The sequence below is a fragment of the Nycticebus coucang genome, chromosome 17 (genome assembly GCF_027406575.1).
Source record: "Nycticebus coucang isolate mNycCou1 chromosome 17, mNycCou1.pri, whole genome shotgun sequence".
Classification (NCBI taxonomy): Eukaryota; Metazoa; Chordata; class Mammalia; order Primates; family Lorisidae; genus Nycticebus; species Nycticebus coucang.
The window spans coordinates 56,285,542-56,301,812 of NC_069796.1; the positions used below are offsets into that span (position 1 = coordinate 56,285,542).

At 36.9% G+C, this 16,271-nt stretch overlaps 1 protein-coding gene across 2 annotated transcripts in view; it reads left to right on the top strand.

Annotated features, from left to right (window-relative positions):
* The window catches only part of MRPL22 (mitochondrial ribosomal protein L22), a 46,880-nt gene that overhangs the window by 15,742 nt on the left and 14,867 nt on the right, over positions 1-16,271 (top strand). For both annotated transcript variants that reach the window (XM_053566568.1, XM_053566569.1), the window contains 4 exons: positions 5,357-5,474; positions 10,377-10,442; positions 11,183-11,260; positions 13,088-13,157. In XM_053566568.1, coding sequence (XP_053422543.1) covers positions 5,357-5,474; positions 10,377-10,442; positions 11,183-11,260; positions 13,088-13,157 — 332 coding nt within the window. The remainder of the gene's footprint in view (positions 1-5,356; positions 5,475-10,376; positions 10,443-11,182; positions 11,261-13,087; positions 13,158-16,271) is intronic.

The window sequence follows — 16,271 nt, forward strand, 5'->3', positions numbered from 1 at the left end:
CTGGTGCAGATGTCTTTGTTGTAAAATAATTTTTGATCATCTGGGTATATACCTAGTAGAGAAATTGCAGGATCGAACGGTATGTCTACTTTTAGTTCCTTGAGTGTTCTCCAAACTTCTTTCCAAAAAGGTCGTATTAGCTTCCCACCAGCAGATAACACCTACTTTTTTTTTTTTTTTAGAGACAGAGTCTCACTTTATCGCCCTTGGTATGGTGCTGTCACAGCTCACAGCAACCTCCAACTCCCGGTCTTAGGCGATTCTCCTGCCTCAGCCTCCCAAGTAGCTGGGACTACAGGTGCCTGCCACAACGCCCCGTGATTTTTTGTTGCAATTTGGCCGGGGCTGGGTTTGAACCTGCCACCCTTGGTATATGGGGCCAGCGCCCTACCCACTGAACCATAGGCGCTGCCCAGACAACACCTACTTTTGGAGACAGGGTTTGGCGCTTGCTCAGGCTGGTCTCGAACTCCTGAGCTCAGGTTATCCACCCGCTCAGCCTCCCAGAGTACTAGGATTATAGCGCTTGGCCTTACAGTGCTTTTACTCAATTTACAGAGATATAGTGAAGCTAAAGGGATTTGGGTTTCCTACTAATGTGGTCCCTAAGTTCCGGACATGGGTCCATGGCCTGTTAGGAACAGGGCTGCACAGCTGGAGGTAAGCAGCAGCAGGTGAGCAAGAGAGCTTCATCTGTATTTAAAAATGTGAAACTGGTTGAGTGAGTGAGTGTGGATAGAAAGAGAAGAGTCTAAGAGGATTGATTTCCTGCCTGAGAAAGCCAGCATATACAGATCAGGGAGGAACATGAGGAAACAACAAAGAAGATTGTGTGAGTGGCCAGAAAAGTAAGATGAAAACCTTAAGTGTCCTGGGGCCCAAGTAAAGAAAGTGTCTCAAGGAAGAGCAAGTGACTAGAGAAACTTAAGTCACTCAGGATAAGGAGTGAGAATTAGGTTTCACAACATAGATGCCTTCAGTGACCTTGATAAAGTAGTTGTTGTGGAGTAATGCAGGTAAAAGCTTGATTTTACAGAGGGTGAAGGGTGAGTGAGGTAGAATTTGGAGATGGGTAATTTAGGCAACTCATTTAAGGAGTTTTGTGGTGGTACCTAGAGAAGGATTTGTTTTAAGTTGAGAGATATTAGAGTACAGTATATTTGTTTGCTGATGGAAGTGATATGGTAGAGAGTAGTGATGATGGAAAGGAGGAAGAAAGAATTGCTGGAGTAGTGTCCTTGAATAGGTGGGAAGGAATGGTGTCTGTGGGGAGGGAACGAGATTGCTCTTAGTTAGGGCATAGGTAGTTCATTCACATTAACAAGAGAGAAAGTAGTAAGTATGTATGGACATAGTTGCAGGTAGGTATATAGGTTAAATGGCAGGCACTTGTGGACACTCTTCTGATAGTTACATTTTCTTAATGAAATAGAAAGCAAGGTTGTCAGCTGAGACTGAGGATGAAGGAGAAGATAGGGAGGTGTGAATAGTAAGATGAGGTATGAAGTTTGTAAGGAGTAGGAGAGTAAATAGACAAGGGAAATATAGTGGGCTCATCAGGCTTATTTAAGGGCTCATTTGGGGTTTATGAATAAGAATATAAAATTTAGGCATTTGCATTATCCATCTCTGGTTTGCATATTGAGAAAAATCTGGCTTACTAACCATTTACATGTGCATGATGTGATAACAGGGACCTTTAAAAACTAGCACTGTGTTTTTATTTTGTTTTTTGCTGTTACTATAGCTCACAGTGACTTTCAGCTGGGGGTGATTTTGCCTGCTGGGAGACATTTGGCAATGTCTGTACACATTTTTGGTTGTCACAAGTCAGTGGGGGTGCTTCTAGCATCTAGTGCATAGAGGTGAGTGATGCTACTAAATGTCCTACAGTGCACAGGACAGATCTCCAATTTAGCCCAAAATGTCAGTAGCTCAAAATGTCAGTAGTGCAGAGATTGAGAAACTCTGAGCATGTTAATGGTTCAGAGTTGATGGAATTTCACTTTTTTTTTTTTTTTGTAGAGACAGAGTCTCACTTTATGGCCCTCGGTAGAGTGCCGTGGCCTCACACAGCTCACAGCAACCTCCAACTCCTGGGCTTAAGCGATTCTCTTGCCTCAGCCTCCCAAGTAGCTGGGACTACAGGCGCCCGCCACAACGCCCGGCTATTTTTTGGTTGCAGTTTGGCCGGGGCCGGGTTTGAACCCGCCACCTTCAGTATATGGGGCCGGCGCCTTACCAACTGAGCCACAGGCGCCGCCCCTCATTTATATTTTCAATTTTACCTTAAAGTTGCTTCATTTTATATGGTTTAATTCAGTGTTATTCCAAGAATTGGCCGGGAGAGGGCACATAGGAACTTTTGATTTACTTTACTATTATCATTATCATTATCATTATCATTATTATTATTATTATTGTTGAGACAGGGTCTTGCTCTGTTGCCTGGGCTAGAATGCAATGGTGTCTTAGCTTAATACAACCTCAGACTCCTGGGTTCAAGGGACCCTTCTGCCTCAGCTCCCTGAGTAGCTGGGATTACAGGTACATGCCACCACACCTGGCTTATTTTTCTATTTTTTGTAGATGAGGTCTACAAAAAATGGGACTGGTCTCAAACTCCTGAGCTCTAGTGATTCTCCCACTTCGGGGTCCCAAAGTGCTGAGATTATAGGTGTGAGACATGGTGCTCAGCCTGGAACTTTTGATTTAATATGCTGTGTTTCTAAATTAAATACCCCATTTGGAATATTTTAATTTAATTTGATTAAGTAGTATTTGCTTGGTAATTTAGTTTATGAATTATGTTAGTGCTGAAAATATTATAGGTATTCAGAAAGCCTTGCCATTATTAATTTATAGTGTGCTTGATTTATTAAGCATCATATTTAATTCACCAAAATATGTTTTAAGAATTTGAGGAGTCCAAGGCATAGACAGGGGAGTTACAGAAGGCATGGACCTCACTCTCAAGATATCTTTCAGATTGGTTAACATAGTAGTGGCTTCACTGAAGGACTGAAATCAAAGTGAAGGGGTTTGTGTTTCTGTTATGTTGTCATGATGAAATCAAAGATAAAATTAAGGTTTCATAAAGAAACCAAGACACAAAGAGGTTACACACATGAGGTATCCACTAATTACAACTATGTAGAAACATAAACACTTATGATTATAAACTTGAGAAGAAAATTTGAAAATTTGTACTATAGTCTAAGACTTAGAATTCACAGGATTTATTTTTGAGGAGACAGGAAAGTTTAACTGTTCAAAGGGCCTGATTTTAAAATGACACTACTCATCAGTTTTTTTTTTTTTTTTTGGTAGGGACAGAGTGTCACTCTATGGCCCTCAGTAGAGTGCCGTGGTGTCCCAGCCTTGCAAGTAGCTGGGACTACAGCCGCCCGCCACAACGTCCAGCTATTTTTGTTGTTGTTGTTGTAGTTCCCCTGGGGCTGGGTTTGAACCCACCACCCTCAGTATATGGGGCTGGCACCCTACCCACTGAGCCACAGGCGCCGCCCTAGTCATAAATTTTTATCATGTGCTAGATACTGTAGGGTATGGTATATTCATTATTAATTCACCATTAACAGAATGAAGTAGGTATTTTTCTCTTTGTTTTTTCTTCTACACTTAATGATATCTAGAACTTATTGAGCTCTGCACGTGTTAGGTTAAGTATTTTACTTGCAGTATCTCATTTGAGCTTCTTAAGAAGCCTATGAGGTAATTGTTGTTCCTACATTTCCTTTTTTTTTTTTTTGGAGACAGAGCCTCAAGCTGTCACCCTGGGTAGAGTGCTGTGGCATCACAGCTCACAGCAACCTCCAACTCCTGGGCTCAAGTGATTCTCCTGCCTCTGCCTCCCAAGTAGCTGGGATTACAGGCGCCTGCCACAACACCCGGCTATTTTTTGGTTGCAGCCATCATGGTTGTTTGGTGGACCCGGGCTGGATTCGAACCTGCCAGCTCTGGTGCATGTGGCTGGAGCCTTAGCCGCTGAACTACAGATGCCGAGCTGAATCTCTTCTCTTCTTACATATGTATCTGCTTGCTCCCATACCAAGAATCCCAGGTGTCAAAGATACTGAAAAAAATGATAGAATATTTTGGATCATGTGTTTACTGTACCTTAACAATGGTCATTAAATTTGATACTCAGGCAGAAGAAGGTGAATTGGAACTGGGTAAACTGAAGGAAGAGAACTCAATTAGAGGCTATTGGTGGAGTTCTGAAAGAGAAGGACAGGCTCTCAACTATGATGGTGGCAATTATAATGGAGTGGAAATAAAGTATTTGAGAACTGTTTCAAGGGAAAAATACCTGTAAGACTTGGTGACTGGATCTGGCAGGATGAAAATGATTGGGAAGTTAAAGATAAATTTTAGGACACGAGTCAAGAATGAGTTTAATTTAGTGATATAGAGGAGCAGCAGATGCTGGAGACGATGGGAAGGGAGAATGAGTGTATCATCAAACCAGTTAGAGTGGGAGAAGAGGTCAAGGAGTAGTGAGTGAAATTAAGGTCTTCATTATCCGTCCCATTAGTCTGGTATTTAAAGACATTCACTCTAGCCTCAAGTACCTTTCCAGTACTTTCCAATACCTAAGAGATTCAGTCCGACCTCTCCCCTTACGTCTCAACTCTGTACCTCTATACCTCTGAGACCTTTGCCTCATTGAAGTGGGAGTGTATATCCCTCTTTTCTGCCAATTAGGATCTTGTTCAAGATTGACCTGAAGGCACTTTTGAAATCTCGTACTACACTTTCCTGTATTTCAGTTATATGTGGTTTTATATTGCCCGCTAATTGTTTGATGTATTTGTCTTGCTTATGCCACAAAGTTGGGCAATTCCACAGGTCACATCAGAGTTGTGTATGTCTTCTTTATATCTTTCTGAGGAACAGGCTCACTTTAGAAGAGAGTCAGCATTTGTTGGCCAGTCAGAGCAAGAGATCTTAGGTTGCTGTCTGTTTACTGTTCGACATGTGCATTATTAACTTTCACTCTTCTTAGCCTCTAATAAACTAGTTTTTTTTAAGGTGTTTTATGCAAAATGAGTTTCTCTTATTATTTTTTTTTTTTTAGAGACAGGGTTTCGCTGTGTTGCCCAGGCTGGTCTTGGACTTCTGGGCTCAAGTGATCCTCCCTCCTCAGCCTCAGCCTCCTGATTTGCTGGGATTACAGGCATGAGCAAACAGTCTTTATTAGTGAATACTTCTAGAATGTTTCCACTTAATATCCTTAAGTTGTTTCCATCAAAAAGGAGAAAATGTAGTTTGTAAACTTTGCAAAAAGGTCCTAAATGTCTATTAAATATTTTATAGCTTTCTTTCATCTCAACAGTGTTTTACCTCAATCATATATTCACACGAGTGCTTCTCTTAATATTTCTCGAAAATGGGAGAAGAAGAATAAAATTGTTTATCCTCCACAACTGCCTGGAGAACCTCGGAGACCAGCAGTAAGTATGTGGGTAGACCTAATCCTTTAATCTTGAGAGTGCTCTTACTGTCTTAGGTGGTTAGCAGTAATTTATTATCCCATGTTAAAAAAATAAAAACCATACAACAATTTGCATGATTCTTTCATTGACACAGAAAATATACTAGATTTATCTCTTTGGTAGTTTGAAAAGATTGTCATTGCTGTCCTTGTTTGCCTTTATTTAACCTAGGTAAGGGCCTTACCTCTGAAGCTAAGGTAATATTAATGGTTTGAGACATTGATTTTTGACTCCCAAGAGTCTTGCTGATGAATTCTTTATAATAGAACATGGGGAATTGGCTGGAATGATATAAACCATAGGCCAACGTTATCATATACATGATTTTTCCAATGTTAAGTATAGACACATGGATTTATATTTTCTTTTTGTAAGTCACAAACTTTTGAACATAAGGTTTGAATTTTATCAGTGGATTCCTACCAGAGATGTATCTTATCTTTAGCTGTGTAGAATTCTTTTATCCTCTCCAAACTGTTACAGATGCTGTAGTCTGAGATATAAAAGATATATAACTTTCAGCTTAATGTGAATTTATTTTGTAATACATATACAACAGTTTAAAAGTTTAAACAAAAAATAATAGAATAAAGATGAGAACAGTTGAATCTTTAAACTGTGGTAAATACTTTGGAAATAAAATTACTGTTTTAATTACAAATCATTCAGTTCAGTGAACATCTTTTAAAGGTTTTTAAGATTCAAGGCTACTGGGTGGCACCTGTGGCTCAAGGAGTAGGGCGCCGGTCCCATATGCCGGAGGTGGCGGGTTCAAACCCACCCCTGGCCAAAAACCACAAAAAAAAAAAAAAAAAAAAGATTCAAGGCTACTGAATAATGTCTCATCTACGTAATAAGAAGGACCTTGTCGTTTGCTTAGTATTTATATGAACTTGAAAGCATGTATTTCATTTAGAAAAGATCAGTGAGTTGCTAAATATGGTCTGAATTGATATGGTCATAGGTTTTCCTTTCCTTTTTTTTCTGATTTGTGTGAGTTAATTTATTGATTTTAAGAGCTTCCACCTGATTATGAAATTAAGAGGCAGAAGACATTCTAATTGTTTAAACTAAACTTCTTAACATTTATATTTTATGTGAATTTATTTTGTAATACATATACAACAGTTTAAAAGTTTAAACAAATAATAATAGAATAAAGATGAGAACAGTTGAATCTTTAAACTGTGGTAAATACTTTGGAAATAAAATTACTGTTTTTAATTACAAATCATTCAGTTCAGTGAACATCTTTTAAACAAAACTTGAAAGTTAAACTTGTTACAGAATGCGGGCTATTGATTATTGACTCCATTTTGTAATTAGCCAAAATTTACAAAAAGTTACACTATTGCACAAATATCATAGATAAAATATTTGTTATAGTTAACCAACTTTCCTTACTTTTTACCTGAGCTGTTTGAAATTAGATATTACTTGGAAATAAATCATAACAGTATTTGTCAGGTTTAGACTCTAATAGCAATTTTTTTTTTTTTTTTTTTGAGATAGAGTCTCACTTTGTTGTCCCAGGCTAGAGTGCCATGGCATCAGCTTAGCTCACAGCAACTTCAAACTCCTGGGTTCAAGTGATCCTTCTGCCTCAGCCTCCTGAGTAGCTGAGACAACAGGTGCCTGCTACCACACCTGGCTATTTTTCTATTTTTAGCTGAAATGGGTCTCAATTTGCTCAGGCTGCTCAAGGGATTCTCCTGCCTCAGCTTCCCAGAGAGCTAGGATTACAGGCATGAACTACTGTGCCTGGCCTTACTAGTGAAATTTTGTATAGTACTAATCATTTTGGTTGTTTATTAATTGATTGATTGATCGATCAATTGATTAATTGATTGATTGATGGATTGGCGTAAAACAACAGAGATTTATTTATTCTCTAACAGTTGTGGGGTCCAAAAGTCTGAAATCAAGGTGTTAGCAGGCCTCTATTCCCTCTGGAGCTTTTTATATATTTTAAAAAATATACTTCAGGGTGTATTTTGAATGGCAAAATTCAGATAATTGATAGTATGTCATCTACTTAACTCTAGCAAATGAAGAAGAATGTCAGTCCAGTAATTTGTCATGTATTGTATTTAATGACACTATACAAAATTAACTTCTTTGCATTATTTATTCTCCTTATACAAATGCCTCTTTATTTTATTTATTTATTTATTTTTTTAGAGACGGAGTCTCACTTTATTGCCCTCAGTAGAGTGCTGTGGCATTACAGCTCACAGCAACCTCCTACTCCTGGGCCTAGGTGATTCTCCTGTCTCAGCCTCCCAAGTAGCTGGGGCTACTGGTGCCTGGCACAATGCCAGGTATTTTTTGTTGCAGTTTGGCCAGGGCCAGGTTTGAACCCTCCACTCTCGGTATATGGGGCTAGCGCCCCACCCACTGAGCCACAGGTGCCGCCCAATCTATAGATTTTGGAAATCTACATTTCCTAACAATATAGATTCTTATGTAGACTTCATCTTACATGTGGCTTCATCCTGGTAAAGAAAGTAAAGCAGAGAGAAATGAAAGAGCTTTCTTTCTGATAGTCACACCTTGTTAATTTGGGTTCAAGTTTACTTTTGCAGTATTTTTGTAAAAGGCTATGTTAAATAAAAGTATAGTAAAACTGTATCAAAACTTTTTGAAACAACCATTTCTATAAGAAGCATGTTTTTAATTTATGTATTCACCAACATACTGATTGGTTATTAATGTGAATCTCTTAGAGCTCTAGTAAGAGCTTTTATGAGGTAATACTTTTTCCTTCTTTGAGTTACTACAAGCATTTAAAAATAAATCGATTTCTTTTAAAGTTATTGGCTCGGACATTTCATAATGTACATTTACTTTATTTGAATAGCTATTTTGTGCATCATATCCTTACTTAACTTTACCTAATTTAATGTATTGGTTAGTTAATGGTAGCAATATCTAACTTGGGCTTCTGACCTCCAACTTTCCCACTATATTTGCCATGATAGGTTTATTTACTGAGGTTTTTGTTCTAGTTTATCTTTAGAAATGCCCTTAGACATTTTACCTGCCCAAAGTAAATTTTGAGCTTTTTAGTTTTTAAAGAGAATGATTAATTTTCGCATTTCTGATAAACGCTTTATTCCTTTTTGTCCCTGTTCTTGCCAGGATTATACTTTCTTTATCTCTCTCTCTCTCTCTATTTTTTCTTTTCTTTTTCTTTTTTTTAAACAAAAGTTGAGAATAATCATATGCAATTCAGGTTTAAAGATATCCTACCAAGGGAATCCATGAATTACAATGTTTCTAGGTGGCGCCTGTAGCTCACTAGGTAGGGCGCTGGCCACATACACCAAGCCTGGCGGGTTTGAACCCAGTCCAGGCCAGCTAAACAACAATGACAACTGCAACAACGACAACAACAAAAATAGCCAGGTGTTATGGTGTGCACCTGTAGTCCCTGCTACTTGGGAGGCTGAGGCAAGAGAATTGCTTAAGCCCAAGAGTTTGAGGTTGCTGTGAGCTATGATGCCATAGTACTCTACCCAGGGAAACAGCTTGAGTCTCTGTCTCAAAAAAAAAAAAAAAAAAAAGAGAAAATAAAAAGTTTCATTGAGTAGATTAATTTTTGCAGATTAGTAGCAGTCATGACAGTTGTTCTATTCTTTCCCTTGCTTCCCAGGACACTTTATTGCTGAAATTCAATTAGGCTATTGCTACATTTTCAGGCTGGCTGCTGCTATTATAACTGAAATGAAATCTGCTACTCTGCTACATATTAAAAGGTGGCCACTTGAGAAAACTCTGTTATGACATTTGAAAATTTCCAGCAGGAGTCAGAATGTTAGAAAGTTGTGAGATCTCCCTGCTATTGTTTGCCTTAACAAATGTTTTGTATGTTTTAAAAAGTGGCAGTATGGTATAGTATTGGAAAAAAGTGTTTATTATAGTGTCCGAGGGGAACTTTTGAAGGTACACCTGCTGGACACTGTATTCAACATTGGCAGGTGCTTCACATACTTTTCCGTTCTTTTATTTATAGCTTTGTCTTTCACAAACTTTGTGGTCTTGGATAAGTGGCTTGATTTCTGATTTTCCATTTGTAAAAGGATTATAAAATGTTTCTTCTGTTAGCTCATAGAGTTAGTTTAAATAAAATAATGAGTCTGAAAGTGCTTTGTGAACTATCAGTTGTTTAGTAGATGATTGATTAAAAAAAAAAAAAGACCATAACCTTTTACTTTAAATAGAAGAAAATAAAAGCTAACATTTACTGAGAACTTACCATGTGCCAGGCACTATAAAATCGTTTCTTTACATAGGTTATTTTATCTTATTCAACTTGCAGTTTTGTGAGGTATTGGAACCATTATCTTCATTTTAAAGAAGAGGAAATTTAGGTGGGGAAAGGTTAAGTAGCTTGCCCAAGGTTGGGTAGCTAGTAAATGGCAGAGTTGTGATTCAAACCCAGGCATTCTGAATCTAGAACCTGTGCTCTTGGGCAAGTACCTAGAATATTGTTTTTTCTTATAAAAACACTAACTTTGTCCATTTTTCCATCATTCTCACTAATAGTGAACTTTTTCTTTATTCTTTTAGCTGGCTAAAAGTTTTCAAGATATTTTCATTTAAATCTTCTGCCATACCTCTGGATAGAAATGTTGCAAATGTTGGCATAAACTAGCTGTTCTGTAGTTTGTGTTTCTCCCATAGTAATCTTTAAAATTGTGAGACTTTGGAAAAACACAACTTTGTGTAGGGAAAAAGAATCTCCAAATTTTTAGTGATGTTTTTATTTCTTGTAGGACTTTTTGTTTGGTATAGAAAGTGAAAACATTAATAAACCTGCTAAAATTTTCTTTCCGTTTTTGTTTTCCTGTTTGTAAGGAAATCTACCACTGTCGAAGACAAATAAAATATAGCAAAGACAAGATGTGGTATTTAGCAAAATTGGTAAGCTAAAATGACTATTAATTACTAAATAATATCTATGGGGAAAAAACTGAGTTCTTCCCCTACCCCTGAGTTTGAAAATCAAAATAATTTGCCTTGATTTCTCCAAAAAGTGAGGAATATAAGACAGCTAATAAGTAATCAAAAGAATGATAATTGGTAGGTAATCAAAAAAGAGCTGTATGATTTTTCTTAATTTTTACCTTCTGAGAAACTAAAGCACATTAGATAGATATTAAAGCAAAGGCATCAGAAGTCTGGCTATGACCAGAGAATCCAGGAAGCTTGCTTATTTGTGAAACTTGATTCAACCTATTTTAAAATTATTGCTTTTCAAGTTTATTTCCTGGAAAATGAAATTTGTAAATGAGGAGAGACAAAAGCAGCAAATATACATATAAATGTATTTATCCTGTAGGAGAAGGGGATGCTTTAATATCTGGAGTGATTATTGCCAGCCTGTGGTCTCCATCACATCTGCTTTCTTTGAATGTTATTGAAACTATTTACAATCTAGGTTTTATGGTTAAAATGTTTAAGTTTGATTTTGACTTGAAGGTGTTATCCCTTCTCAAACTTTTCTTCTATTTTGCTTAAGTTCAGTTCACTGTTTTTAGAAGTTATTCACATTATGTAAGTCTTTCATTTTTCATTGAAAAGGGAACTTTGACTTTGTAAACTTACTTTTTTTTGTCAACTAATTTCCTTATTCTCTCTTGTTTATCATCCTTTAATTACAGATACGAGGAATGTCCATTGACCAGGCTTTGGCTCAGTTGGAATTCAGTGACAAAAAAGGGGCCCAAATAATTAAAGAGGTAGACTTGAGTCTGGTGGTGGTGGTGGTGGTGGGAATGGGGGGGATGCAGCTGTCTTGCTGGTGTTAGTAAGCTCAGCCTAAATCTTTAATTCCCTGAATTTTCTATTGTAAATGCATACTTAGTATAGTATGGATTTAGGGCACTCAGTTTTATTAATGTCCTTATACCTTAGGAATGATGTATGCTTTTGGTATTTTTTTCCTGAGATGCATTTATTTGCCCCAGATATTTATGTATGTATGTATGTATTTAATTATTTACTATCTGTGATGCAATAAATGTTACTTTTAATGATTTGGGACTTGGTATATTTTTGGAATTTTTTTTGTGTGTATCAATTCCAATGAGAACTTATGATTTTATAACTATAGTAGTTGAATGGAAAGAGCACTGGACTGGAACTTGAGACTTGAAATCTAGTCTTTTCTCTGATTTTTTCTTATAAGCACAAGGAAGATACTAAACCAGTTCTGGTTCCATTTCTCTCACTGCTAAACTGTGAGGGATTAGATTAGATAATCTCTAAAGACCCTTCTAACTCTAAATGTAGCTGATTCACTGGGTACAAATGGTGCTGATGATAATTGTGCTCACTCATTTTAGGCAATTTGTTTCAAAAGCTGCTTGTCCCTTACCATCTGGGGATATCAGCATTGTTCTGTATATTTTCAGTTAATTTTCACCTAAAGTTTATTCTTACTTTTCAGTTAGTAGTTGAATAGTTGGGATTGATGGATTCAAACTTCTAAGAGGTTCCATTGTAATGCTATGGTTTTATTGTATTTAATTCAGTTTAGAATGCATTTGCTAAGTCTGTCACTCAGCCTTGTACTATGTTCTTTAAGTGAGTAGAATTTTTTTTATTGTTGACAACAATTGTCCTATTTAAAAAAATTTGTTTTCAAGGAAGTTAACTTAATTCAAAATATCTATGGAAAGTAAATTTAATAATTAACTTCATAAAGGAAATTCTCAAGTATGAATTTTTTCTTGTCTGATGTTGTTAATGGTTACTTTGGATCTGATGTTTAAGAAATTTCAATAAGATTTAGCTCTTGATTTTCATCAACTTTTTGATAAGTCTTTGACTCAAAGATGCAATGTTCCTTACCAAGGAGTACTGCTTAACAAATGCTGCCGTCTCCTTTATAGCTTACACATGCCATTTAAAACTTATTAGGATGGGCGGCGCCTGTGGCTCAAGGAGTAGGGTGCCAGCCCCATATACTGGAGGTAGAGGGTTCAAACCCGGCCCCAGCAAAAAAACTGGAAAAAAAAAAACAAAAACAAAAAACTTAGTAGGATGGACTGTGTTCCCTGCATTTGCAGTTCTTGTATAAGGAAGGAAAGCTCCCTTTTCCTTAGTTCTCTTATCACTTGATATTCTTTTTCTTTTTTTTTCCCCTTATTTTTTGAGATAGAGTCTTACTCTGTTGCCCAGGCTAGAGTGCCATGCATCAGCCTAGCTCATAACAACCTCAAACTCCTGGGTTCAACTGATCCTCCTGCCTCAGTAGCTGGGACTACAGGTGCCTGCCACACCGCCCAACTGATTTTTCTATTTTTAGTAGAAATACAGTTTTACTCTTACTCAGGCTGGTCTTGCTTGAACTCCTGAGCTCAAAGGATCCCCCTGTTTCAGCCTCTCAGAGTACTTGGATTACAAGTGTGAGCCACCATGCCTGGCCTTGATATTTTCTTTTTAAAATTGACTGTAAAATGGAGGTATGTGATTAGCATCATATTACCAAGATAATGAGATGAATTTAATTTCATTTTACTTTGGGTTTAGCCATGTATATGCCTTTCTTTTGCTTGTTTAAGGTTCTCTTAGAAGCACAAGATATGGCAGTGAGAGACCACAATGTGGAATTCAGATCCAATTTATATATAGGTAAGATTTTTAATATTCTTAGCATTGGAAAAAAATCTTCCAATAGTAAGCCATATCTTTATCTAACAAAACAGTCTTTATTATCTAATTACTCAGAACTTGGTTCACTGGTGAAAATTGCTGGTAAAAACTTATTCTTTAGCCTTAAGCATATTAATTTTAATTTATTATAAATGATAATAATTGTACTGTTTTATTCTTACGTGTTCTATAATGAGACTGAAATCATAAAACTTATTACTAATAATTATTAAATAATAGATACCAAGACTGATACATAGAGTGATCTTTCAATCATAATAAAACATAGTATATCATAATATGGTCATAATCAAAATCATAATAAAACAAGGAATATAACTGATTTTTTTTTTTAAATTTGGGCTTCTGTTGTTTTACTACATTTTAGCAAATTGCATATTTTAAGAATTTTTAGTTTCACATGCATTTTTTTTTTTTTGTGGTTTTTGGCCGGGGCTGGGTTTGAACCCGCCACCTCCGGCATATGGGACCGGCGCCCTACTCCTTGAGCCATAGGCACTGCCCTGTTTCACATGCATTTTAAATTATACTTATAATATGGATTCATTACTTGTTTGACATTTGTTAAAACCATAATATATTAATACTTTTAGTGTATAAATTTTAAAAATGTTTATGCCCTCTCTGTGTTTCTTTTCTTAATTGTCTTTCTCAATTTTTTTTTTTAAATTGTTGGGGATTAATTGAGGGTACAAGAAACCAGATTACACTGATTGCATTTGTTAGGTAAAGTCCCTCTTACAATCCTGTCTTGCCCCAAAAGGTGTGTCACACACCAAGCTTGGCCCCACCTCCCTCCTTCCCTCTCTCTGCTTTTCCTTTCCCCACCCCTCCCTCCTTCTTTCTCTGTCTGCTCTCCTCTTCCCCCACCCCCACCACGTCATTAATTGTCCTCATATCAAAATTGAGTACATAGGATTCATGCTTCTCCATTCTTGTGATACTTTACTAAGAATAATGTGTTCCTGGGACTGCAAACTAGTACAACCTTTCTGGAAGGAAGTATGGAGAAACCTCAAAGCACTCAACCTAGACCTCCCATTCGATCCTGCAATCCCATTACTGGGCATCTACCCAGAAGGAAAAAAATCCTTTTATCATAAGGACACTTGTACTAGACTGTTTATGGCAGCTCAATTTACCATTGCCAAAATGTGGAAACAGCCTAAATGCCCACCAACCCAGGAATGGATTAACAAGCTGTGGTATATGTATACCATGGAATACTATTCAGCTATTAAAAAAAATGGAGACTTTACATCCTTCGTATTAACCTGGATGGAAGTGGAAGACATTATTCTTAGTAAAGCATCACAAAAATGGAGAAGCATGAATCCTATGTGCTCAATCTTGATATGAGGACAATTAATGACAATTAAGTTTATGGGGGGGGGAAGCAGAAAGAGGGATGGAGGGAGGAGGGTGGGGCCTTAGTGTGTGTCACACTTTATGGGGGCAAGACATGATGGCAAGAGGGACTTTACCTAACAATTGCAATCAGTGTAACTGGCTTATTGTACCCTCAATGAATCCCCAACAATAAAAAAAAAAAAAAAAAAGAATAATGTGTTCCACTTCTATTCAGGTTAATACAAAGGATGTAAAGTCTCCATGTTTTTAATGGCTGAATAGTATTCTGTGGTGTACATATACCACAGCTTGTTAATCCATTCCTGGGTTGGAGGGCATTTAGGCTGTTTCCACGTATTGGTGATTGTAAATTGAGCTGTGATAAACAGTCTAGTGCAAGTGTCCTTACGATAAAAGGATTTTTTTCCGTCTGGGTAGATGCTCAGTAATGAGATTGCAGGATCAAATGGGAGGTCTAGCTTGAGTGCTTTGAGGGGTCTCCATACTTCCTTCCAGAAAGGTTGTATTAGTTTGCAGTCCCACCAGCAGTGTAAAAGTGTTCCCTTCTCTCCACATCCACGCCAGCATCTGCAGTTTTGCGATTTTGTGAGGTGGGCCATTCTCGCTGGGTTTAGATTGTATCTCCAGGTGGTTTTGATTTGCATTTCTCTAATAGATAGGGATGATGAACATTTTTTCATATGTTTGTTAGCCATTCGTCTGTCTTCTTTAGAGAAGGTTCTATTCATGTCTCTTGCCTATTGGAGACAATATGGAATTGTTGGCTTTTTTCATGTGGATTAATTTGAGTTCTCTGTAGATCCTAGTTATCAAGCTTTTGTCTGATTCAAAATATGCAAATATCCTTTCCCATTGTGTAGGTTGTCTATTTGCTTTGGTTGTTGTCTCCTTAGCTGTACAGAAGCTTTTCAGTTTAAGTCCCATTTGTGTATTTTTATTGTTGTTGCAAATGCCACGGTAGTCTTCTTCATGAAGTCTTTCCCCAGGCCAATATCTTCCAGTGTTTTTCCTATGCTTTCTTTGAGGATTTTTATTGTTTCATGCCTTAAATGTAAGTCCTTTATGCATCTTGAATCAGTTTTTGTGAGTGGAGAAAGATGTGGGTCCAGTTTCAGTCTTTTACATGTAGACATCCAGTTCTCCCAGCACCATTTATTGAATAGGGAGTCTTTCCTCCAAGGTATGTTCTTGTTTGGTTTATCAAAGATTAGGTGGTTGTAAGATGTTAGTTTCATTTCCTGGTTTTCTATTCGATTCCAAGTGTCTATGTCTATTTTTGTGCCAGTACCATGCTATCTTGACCACTATGGCTTTGTAGTACAGCCTAAAATGTGGTATGGTGATGCCCCAGCTTTTTAATATTATTAGATAGATCTTTTTATATATATATATATATATATATATAAATAAATATTACATAATATTTATTTATTATATAATATTTATTGCAAATATATATTTATAAATATCTATAATAAATATATATTATTTTTATAAATATATATAATATATATTTATTTTTATGTATTTATTTATTTTTGAGACAGAGTCTCACTATGTCACCGTCAGTAGAGTGCTGTGGTGTCACAGCTGACAGCAACCTATAACTCTTGGGCTTAAGTGATTCTCTTGCTTCAGGCTCCCAAGTGGGTGGGACTATAGGCGCCTGCCACAGTGCTGGGCTATTTTTTGTTGCAGTTG